The sequence below is a fragment of the Triticum urartu genome, unplaced genomic scaffold (genome assembly GCF_003073215.2).
Source record: "Triticum urartu cultivar G1812 unplaced genomic scaffold, Tu2.1 TuUngrouped_contig_283, whole genome shotgun sequence".
NCBI classification, from domain to species: Eukaryota; Viridiplantae; Streptophyta; class Magnoliopsida; order Poales; family Poaceae; genus Triticum; species Triticum urartu.
This window is the reverse complement of record NW_024113330.1, coordinates 1-10,389: the sequence shown is the minus strand read 5'-3', so window position 1 is coordinate 10,389 and position 10,389 is coordinate 1. Positions and strand designations below refer to the sequence as shown.

Sequence of the window (10,389 nt, the reverse complement as noted above, 5' to 3'; positions counted from 1 at the left end):
GTTCACATCTTGCTGTTTACATGTCATCAGACTATTTATTGAGGATCGTTTACATGTCACCATGTATTGTAAACATGCGAAAATATAATTAATTTCGGCCCAGTTGCACAAGAGAGAACACGAAGCTTATTATCACATTTGGCCTGCCCGCGAGATCTAATTTGTTCAACGGCCTATTACAACAAGGGCCACCATCCATTCTGAACTGGCCCAACTTGGGCTTGCCATCACAGATGTGCCACGATGCGCACCGCCCGATCCTCTGGACGACACAGATCAACCCCCGGATCACAAAATCAGCTCCGGTCGAAACCCTACGCAAAATATCCCCCAATTATCGCCGACATTCACGGAAAGGACGGAGATAGCGGCTGTGACGACGCCGAAATCCATGCCGCTGCGGCGGGCAAATTGGGACGCTCGTCGGCGATGTCGCGTCCGGCGTCGCTCTACCTGGCTCTGCTCGTTGAGGATGTGCGGGCCGCCGTCCTTGAAGGCAGACGTTCTGGCCATGGTGATGGGGGCTGCGTGTGCCGTCGCCCGTGATGGCAGGCGCGGTGGTCGGGAAACGGTGGCTGCGCGTGATACGGTGACGGCGTCTGCGCGTAAGACGGAGGCTGAGCGGCCTCTGTGTGCTGGAGTTAGCTCCCGCGGCGTGGAGAGGAGCTGCAGCCCGCACATCGCAAAGGGATGGAGGCCTCCTTCTCCCATCCAGTTGCTGATTTCATGTGGGGTATGTGTCCTTCTACAACCTCACGTGTTAGTTTGAATCATACTATTGTATTCTGCTCGAAGCCCAAATTATAAATAGGATGCATTTTGCATAGAGTGGATGCTCACAAACATGGGGTTAATTATACACGGGAAACATGAATAAATCACAGGACTTACCGAAGCAATTTAGATAGGAGTCTGTGTGCGTTTATCTTAGCGTCGTGGCACCCAGGAAAGATCAGCTAGAAAGGAAGAACAGGGGAACAATTTTTTGAAACCAATGGCACGAAGTGTGCGTGAGGTTTGTATGCTTATAACATTGTGCGTGGAATCAGGCTTATATGCAACGCACGGGATAGGAAGGTGATCCCGTATAATTAATTAAAGTTAATGCGCAGATTCTTGTCTGTCATTTATATGGTACGTAGGGGATAGGAAGGAATTAATGGGGAAAGTAGAAAAATGGAAAGAACATAGATATAGCAGTTGATCCCGGACAGATTTTCAGCTGAATTTATTTTTTTCGTCGTGTTGGCGGCAGCTAAAAAGACATACTTTGGCTGATCTGACTATTTTCATTTTCATTGGCGCCAGGTAAACCATGGTGATAGTCAAAGAAGGAAGAATATTGATCACGGTTTCAATGAAAGAAGGAAGGAGATGAATGAATTGATTGCCATGCATGAATTGATTGCGTTTGAATTGATTGTCTCTTGTTACCTTATGTGAATTGATTGCGTTTGGAATGATTGCCTCTGGTTACCTTATGTGATTGATTGCTGTCTTGTTTGTCCGGCCGGAGGGAGAAAACCGGGACGGGGGAAAGAAAATCGGGACAGGGTGAGGGTGTCGTACGAGAGGTTGGACGAAGCGGGGAAAGTAAGAGGGGAAACGAAACACTATGTTTCTTTTAGATAGTAGAGAAGAGATTAGACAGGGGAATCCCTTCCTCACGTACATGCTCAGCTAACCAAAGGTCCCTCACCGACGTGCACACGTTTTTCTTTTTTGCTAATTCCCAATCCCCAGTTCAATTACCAGGGGTCCCCCAGGGAAGAGATCTGAGGGAGTTGGCCCTCTTGATTCCCCTTCCCTCTCCTTTCTTAATTCCCATGTCCCTGAGTCAATCAAAGGATTTTAAGTCTCACCTACCTTAAATTCCCATTCCCAATCAACAACTCCCCCAAACCAAACAAGCTGGAAGTGGAACTCTGCATCTATTTCGGTGGGTAAGAGGAAGTGGAACTGCTGCATGAAGATGAAGAAAGTGATGAAAAATTAATGGGTGGGGGAGTTATATTTGAGGAGATGGCAAGGCCGTAGCGCTCCAGCCGGAGCTTCGTTTCTTTCCTGATAAAGAAAACTGAAAACAGATGATGATGTGGATGACAAAGGGCATTATGCATGTTTAAATTTGCATATAGGAAAGGTAGTACGCTGATGTAGACAGTGTGCATGGTGAAAAAATGAGAGATCCAAAAGATTAGTCGGACTCAGAACAAAGCTGCAGATGCCATGGCAGCTATAGGACATAGACAACAACGCACAGCATGTTGGTTGCAAATATCCCTGAGGAGATTAGCATTATCATCATGAATGATTGTAAAACGGTTATCAATTAATTAATGAAATGCTTTTCCCCCCGTAAAAAAAGATAAAGGTTGAGTCGTGGGCCGTCAGTGGGCTGAATGTACTGGGCTACTCGCTAGGTTTAAGCCTGGTTTGTGGAACGCCGCGCAGCAGCAACCCAGAAGGCCCAGGCCAGCAAGACCGAGCCCATCCCCAAGCGCGCACGTCAGCACTGACGCCAGCCCTTGACCCCACACGTCATTGAAGCATACCCCCTCTCCCGCTGACGCCCGGACCGGCGTGTCATCCCCGACCCCCGAGCCGGTGTCCACCTCCATGGCGGAGTCCGGCCCGAGCACCGCCGCCCCGTGTAGCCCCGCGCCGCCTCTCGATCCCCGCGCCTCTCCCCGAGTTCGCAGCCCTAGAAACCCCTCGAATCCGATCTCCAATTCCTCGCGGTGCCGCTGCCGCCACCGCCACAGCTCCGACCGATCCCAGCCGACGCCAGAGACCACCACGGCCTTCTCCGAGGAGAGCAACGGAACCGCGTAGTCAAGCCGAGCCTCTCGAATTCGAGCTCGAGTACTCGCCGGCGCCGCTACAGCTCCGACAGAGCCCAGCCGACGCCAGGGAACACCACCGACGTTTCCCAGGAGAGAAACAGAACGGCCGACTCAACGAAAATCTCTTAGACGCCTTCCCGAGCTGCAAGGATCACCGGAGCCAGGTCAACGACAAGCCCCAAAGCCGCCGCCGCCGCCTGAACGCCTCTGATTCAAATCATTCAATAGGTATGCAATCTGGACCATTTGATCCAACTTAAATCCTCCTTCTTGGTCAACCGGCGACGCTTCTTCAAGTAGAGCAGCTTCAGGTGGGGCAAGGAAGATGTATGTTGGAAATCCAGCTCAAATTGGGACTGACATGCTCCCCACATTGCAAAACAGACGGTGTTTTTCTGTCAGGGTGATACTGTAGAATAAGTTTCTTGTCACAAAATGGATGACATTTTGTTTTATCAAGCCAGTCTTTCAAACTTTTCCCTTTATTAATGTTAATCATACTATTTACTATGATTCATAGTAGAGCAGACGAGAGGAACATTAAGTTTTTAATCTAGTTGATTCAGGAAAGATAGGTGATTCTTAATTCTGTGTGATCTCTTAATTTGTGTGCCACTTGTAGTTGTGTGCTAGTCTGGTGTTTGATGGTCCTTCAATAGTGATCGTCATATATACATGAGGCAGTTTTATTTTACTTATTTTCAAAAGCTCATTACAGTTGTTGTCTAATGGTCTTTTTTACTGAGAAAAAAATGATTGCTGCTATCTATAGCTTGTGCATTTCAGATTGCTCGATAACTCTCTAGAAAATCAGAGCACTCATGATTTGGACATATATGCATGCATGTTAGACCCCCAACGGTTAATGTTCAGAAATTTTTTTACCACTTGCTCGATCATTTATTAAATGAAACAGAGAAAAAGAAACAGTAACAGTAACATAAGAAGGATTAGTGATTTCTTTTTCAAGGAACCGACTGGTGTTGCCCAAGATTTGTGGGTTGGTGATCTGGTTAGCATTTATATTATGGTATCATTCAATTATAGAGGCATCTAAACAACAATCTCGTATGAATCTTTTCAATTGAAACTTAGCAGACGAACAGATTCATCTTTTGAATGTGAAGCTAGCACTGTGGAGTCATATGAAGTATCCAAGCGAGCTCGTCTATGGTTAGACATATGTTCCGCTGCCGCCATCGTGGATTCTCTACATTCTGAGCATTCACATTTATTGGGTCTTTTGTTGTGAATAGGGGGTTAGTATTGTCTGTCACATGAGGAAGCCACAACTTTCCTTAACATACCTAAAATATTTTGTTTGATTGATAACCAGAAGTACAGAAAACGTAGGTTTGCTGCTGAAACTAATAGATGTTCACATGGGCCCTTTCTAATTCTGACAAAGAATTGAATTCTGTAGGATTTCTACAACCAACATGGACACCATATGTTTGCTAAGTTTCTTTGGACGGAGTCGTGCTATTTCCTTCTTTTGCCATACATATCTATTTTTCCATGTCTAGCAATAGTGGTTATATATTATTGTTGTAACACTGGCTCCTTGTTGTGTTGACATGCCTATATGTCTGGCTCTTCCTTCATCTACTAGCAGTAGTGATTTATGTCCCTGATCCATGTAACTTAATCGTCTCTTTGATTCATCTACTTGTGCTATCACTCGTAGCAGAGACTGGTGAGGTTGTCGATGTTTGTGTGGTTCCCCATGAAATTGGTTATGTTGGATTTGCTATGGCTGAAACTTCTCGCAAGGTAATTGCTTCCGTTCTATTGATAATCCCTTCTGAATTTTGCCAGTTTTAGATTTTATTCCTTGTTCTCTTAGCCTAATTATGTCATTGGCATTCCTCCCATAGACCGGTAAAACACTCTTTGCTATATGAAGCTATCGGTGGCACCGGTAAATGGATATAAATTAGATGGCAATAAGGAAATAGTCGGCATGGGGTCCATGAAAGTAGCAGGATTCTTATCATCATGATATGCGGCAACATGTTAGCAGAAGTTATACACACATTATTCTGCAATTCTTCGTAGGCTCTTTCTCCAAATAACTTGTTATTCTTTCCTTGAAATGTTAGTTGTGTTCAACTTCATGATTACAAATTACTAGCAGACTAGCACCAAAGTTACTTGCATCAAAACTGACATGTATCTATATATGTGATGAAGGCATTTTTTTTCTTTCTATTCATCACTACTTGATGCTTCCTGCTATGAAGAAAGAAGAAAAATAGTTTTTTTCAGCCCATTTTTGTATCTCACACTCCATTATGACGCTTCCTAGACCTGGGATGTCAAAGTATAAATTTTCCTCAAAATTTAGACTAAAAAAAATAGAATGACTCTTCTTGTCTGATTGTTAATACTATCATTTACTTTAAAGTTGGATTGCCTTGATCGATTGAGCAATGAACAAGAAAATGGTACCATCTCTTTCTTTGTGGACACAATCTACGTACAATTTTCTTCTTCATCCATGAGAAGCATCTTTTTTTTTTCATTCATGACAAAAGATCCACTGGAGATGAGATGCGGCGACAACCATTGACTGGCTGGCTGTGTGGTGGAGTAGAAGGCGGCTGTGCGGCGAGTTTGGAGACGAGTGGCTACTTTTTTCCCATCAAGAAAAGGAGAAAGGAGCAGCTTCTATGCGACCAGGGTTCAAACCCCGTCGGGGTTGAATTTTCTGGTACCTCACTCCGGGCGGGCTTCTTCTAAAAAACTACGTCCTGAGTGCTAGTGCCCATGGATCTCATTTTTTTGACATCAATTTCACATAACCTAACAAGTCATTTTTAGGGAAAATACCAACCAAATTATTTATAGGTAGCCTAGAATTTAAAGCTTACTAAAATCAGGATGCGACTCATATTGTACCATGCAAATAAAGCTAAAGACAATGTTCCTCACATTATAAGTAAATATCTTAAACACATCAAGTAGATTATCTATAGATTTTTTATCAACTTACATCACCAGTGAAGTGGATTTTTGTCAGGAAATATGTAACTTGTATTACTAGGAGGCCAAAGCCACCATATGTAAGATGTACATGAGAATGCCAAAAGGCAAGAATACAAAAGGCCATCATCAATATAACTATAACACCCCCCCCCCCTTCAAACTCATGGTGGATCCACAACACTGAGTTTGGAGAGGTGAAATCTATGTTGCACTCTAGTCTGTGCCTTCGTGAAGAAATCCGCCAGCTGTAACTCGGAAGGCACATACTGAAGAGCAATAACACGATCCTGCACAGCAGCGCGCACATAATAAGCATTAACACCAATATGTTTCGTAAGCTCATGCTTCATGGGGTCCCGCGCAATACTGATAGCACCTGTACTGTCAGACAAGAGGGTGGTAGGTGTAGTCACAGAAACACCAAAATCCTCCAGTAGCCACCGTAACCAAGTCACCTCTGCCATCAGAAGAGCCATAGCTCTCAACTCGGCCTCCGCACTCGAACGAGAAACTACAGTCTGTTTCTTCATCTTCCGAGCAATGAGAGAACCACCAAAAAAACACAGTAAACAGAAAGTGAACGGCGATCTGAAGGACCATTGACCCACATAGCATCCGAATAGGCCTGGAGCTGTAACAAGCTGGAGCGAGGAAAGAAGAGACGATGAGAGATCGTGTCACAAAGATATAGTAGAACTCGAAGGTGACTATAGTGAACTTAAGTGGGAGCGAAAACAAACTGACTCAGAATATGGACAGGATAGGAGATATCCAGACGAGTGACAACAAGATAGACAAGACTCCCAACAAGATGACGATAATGAATCGGATCAGACAAGAGCTCATCATCAGAAGCCCGAAGGTTAATATTGAGCTCCATAGGAGTCTCAGCAGTGCGCTCATCACTAAGAGCGGCACGAGCAAGAAGATCCTGGATATACTTTTCTTGAGAAATAGAAAAGCCATTAGAGGTGGAGGAAACCTCAATCCCAAGAAAGTAACGAAGGGGGCCAAGATCAGACATAAGAAACTGCTCACTGAGACGGGTCTTGACAAAGGCAATGTACTCAGAATCGTTGCCGGTGATGATCATGTCATCAACATATAGAAGAAGAGTGACCACAAGCATAAAGGTGGAAAATAGTGCTAGATCATGAGCACTGGGCGAAAAACCAGCTGCAGTGACCACAGAGGCAAAACGCTCAAACCAAGCATGTGGGGCTTGCTTAAGGCCATATAGAGAGCAAAGAAGACGGCAAACCATGCCGTCAGGAACTGAATACCCAGGTGATGGCTGCATATAAACTTCCTCACGCAACTCACCATTAAGAAAGGCATTCTTAACATCAAGCTGAGACACGGACCAGTGGCGGATAGAGGCCACTGCGAGAAGTGTGCTGACAGTGGTCATATGGACCACAGGAGCAAAAGTCTCATCGTAATCATGACCATGCTCCTGCTAAAAGCCACGAGCTACAAGACGAGCTTTATAACGCTCAAGAGAACCATCAGAGCGAGTCTTAATCTTATAGACCCACTTACAAGTGATGGGACGAACGCGGGAGGAAGAGAAACCAGCTCCCACGTGCTGGTGTGCTCAAGGGCAGCAATCTCCTCTGCCATCGCAAACTACCATTCAAGATGAACAATAGCATCTCGATAAGAAGTCGGCTCAAGAATGGTCGAAAGACCAAGCGAGAAGGAGAATATCTGTCAGGAGGCGGACAAGGCCGAGAACGAAGACCATAAGTCGGTTGAGAGGAGGAAGACGAAACACCAGAAGTAGAAAGGGCACATCGGTAGACTCATCCACAACACGTGAACGACGAGTATAATGGAATGGAAAGGACGGAAGAGGTGGAATGTATCAGTGATGAAGGTGGAGAAGGGGAAGGTATCGGTGATGAAGGTGGAGAGTCATGCGATGAGGGAGGAGAAGAAACCATAGGAGAGGATGGCGTCAAATCTGCAACAGCGGGGCGAGAAGTAGGAATACTGGGCACAGAGGGAGGTGTATCCGGAAACGTAAGAAAGAGATGTCCTCTGTCGAAAAGGCCAAGAAAGATGGACGCGGGTAGAAGGGACGAGATTCATCAAAGGTCACATCCTGGGAAATACGCATCCGGCGACCGACAGGATCCCAACACCAATAGCCCTTGTGCTTATCACTGTATTCGAGAAAGACACACTCAACAGACTGAGCGGTTAGTTTGGTGCGTTCAGGAGGGGCAAGCAAAACATAGCAAAAGCAACCAAACAAACGGAGCGCCGAATAATCAGGAGAACGACCAAAAAGACGCTCAAGAGGAATACCACCCTGTAGAGCAACAGATGGTTGAATGTTGATGAGATAGGTGGAAGTAGTAACAGCCTCAGCCCAGAAGTGAGGCGGAAAAGAGGCGGCGATCATCATCGCACACGCCGTCTCAGGAAGGTGACGATGCTTGCGCTCAGCCACACCATTCTGAGCATGAGCACTAGGGCAAGAGAACTGAGTAAGAGTACCATGCTCGGCAAGAAATCCTCACAGGGCATGGGAGATATACTCACCAGCTGAATCTGCGCGAAAAACACGAATAGGAGTGGAAAATTGGGTATGAACCATGGCAGCAAATTTTTTATATATAGATAAGACCTCACTATGAGAAGACGTGGAATAGATCCAAGTGTACCGAGAAAAATCATCTATAAAGATAATATAATAGTGATGACCCCCTTTTGAAGCGAAGGGAGCCAGACCCCAAACATCAGAGTGAACGAGATCAAGAGGACGCTCGAAGACTGACTCTGTGAGGGTAGGGTACCTGAATTTGCTTACCAAGCCTACAACCCAGACAATCCAACGAAGCGTTACCGGAGACAGACTCCAGAACACCGCGATGAACCAAAGACGAGAACCACATAAATGGCCAAGACGATGATGCCACTGCTGAAAAGAGCTGGTAGATGCAACAACAGGGGTTGTGAGACTGGCGGCGGAAGGAAGACGAAGCCATTCAAGCTCCTAGAGACCATCAGAACATTGAGGGCCAGCACCAAGCAGAGCGGCCGTGCGACCATCTTGAACAGAACATGAATCAAAGTTGAGAATGACCCTACAACTAGAGTCAACAATCTGACCACCAGAAATGAGCTACATGGTAAGTTGAGGAACATGAGCGACAGAGGGAACATGAAATGAAGAAGTGCTAAGAGTGCCTTGACTAGCTACAGGACCGGAGTGCCATCAGTCGTAAGAACACGAACAGGAGATTCGACAGGTCGAACGGAGGTCAAAGTGGAAGAATCATAAGTCATATGAAACGATGCTCCAGTATCGAGAATCCATGGGGATGTACGTGGATGAGTAGAAAGTGGTTTCTCAGTGCCAGAAGAGTCAGTCACAGAACCTGCAGAAACTGTCGGTGAAGAATCCCAAGCATCAAGCAGGCATCACAACTGTACAATCTCACACACAAACAGGGACACTGTGGAAGAGGTTGAAGTAGAAACATCTGCCGATGATGAGCAGTCGCCACCACCCGTGGAAGCCGCATGCAGAGTCGACAGAGAGTAGCGAGTCAACGTAGAGCCACTTGGGGAGTCGACGTATAGTGGCCAGCAGCACCGGTGGATGTCGCAAGAGGTGTCGAAGTAGAGCGACAACCACCACCTCCAAGTGTGCAAGCACCAGCACCGAGCAGAATTTACAGTGTATTATTGATATATATGCAACTGGCAAAAATATAACCCTACTACTCCAATGACTGTTTGTAATCTAAAAAATCTTCTGAAGATACATGATATTGTGGCTGCATTTCGGAATATTACTAGCGCAGCATGTCTCTCAGTACAAAAGAAAGGCATATATTCATATGATACAGAATCAGATTCAGGCTGTGGTGAAGGTTCTAATGATGACATCGGCGACAGCTACATAACTATTAGCGATCTCCATAGCCATTAAATTAATGTTAGGCACTCTGTTATGCTCTAGCCCAGTATATCGTGAACACTATGTATTCTACCTGCTTGAAAAACTTCTTGTATTGCATCCCCTGTGTTAGTTGCAGTTGCTTAGATAACATTCTCTATCCACTGTAATATTTGCATTTGCTATGTATTGAACCTACCATCAATGGACCATTCTGTAGCAGCATTTCCCTGTATGCTTGTTGTTGATCGTCTCATGTTTTCTTCAGCACTGATGTGTCCTCTTTCAGTACAATTATATTGTTCCTTTTGTTTATGTAAGAGCATCTTCTATTCTTTGTTTGAATGCCCTTCATACCTTCATTTAAACTTTTGTGTACTCTAATTTTCCCCTGTCAAAATTCATGCATTTGAATAAATCTCTGGAACATGAGCTGTCAAAATTCATGCATTTGAATAAATCTCTGGAACATGAGCTGTCAAAATTCATGCATTTGAATAAATCTCTGGAACATGAGCTGTCAAAATTCATGCATTTGAATAAATCTCTGGAACATGAGCTGAAAGAAAAAGAAGGAATAATAGACTATCTGAGTAGCAGCTGGTCGAATGGTCTACACGGAAGTAAAGGAACTTTACCACA

At 45.0% G+C, this 10,389-nt stretch overlaps 1 protein-coding gene across 1 annotated transcript; it reads left to right on the top strand.

The window, feature by feature from the left end:
- The first annotated feature begins 297 nt into the window (after positions 1–297).
- On the top strand, positions 298–1,473 carry LOC125527068. Its single transcript, XM_048691639.1, has 2 exons — positions 298–733; positions 1,309–1,473. Exons 1-2 carry the CDS (start codon positions 392–394, stop codon positions 1,441–1,443), a joined length of 477 nt encoding a protein of 158 aa, XP_048547596.1. The 5' UTR covers positions 298–391; the 3' UTR covers positions 1,444–1,473.
- The last annotated feature ends 8,916 nt before the right edge of the window (positions 1,474–10,389 follow it).

What these genes read in the sequence shown, in the direction of transcription:
- LOC125527068 (XM_048691639.1), top strand. Translation starts at nt 392, where the DNA reads ATGCCGCTGCGGCGGGCAAATTGGGACGCTCGTCGGCGATGTCGCGTC. An exon ending in AGTTGCTGATTTCATGTGGG is followed by an intron (nt 734 to 1,308) that starts GTATGTGTCCTT and finishes CATTGGCGCCAG; the next exon opens with GTAAACCATGGTGATAGTCA.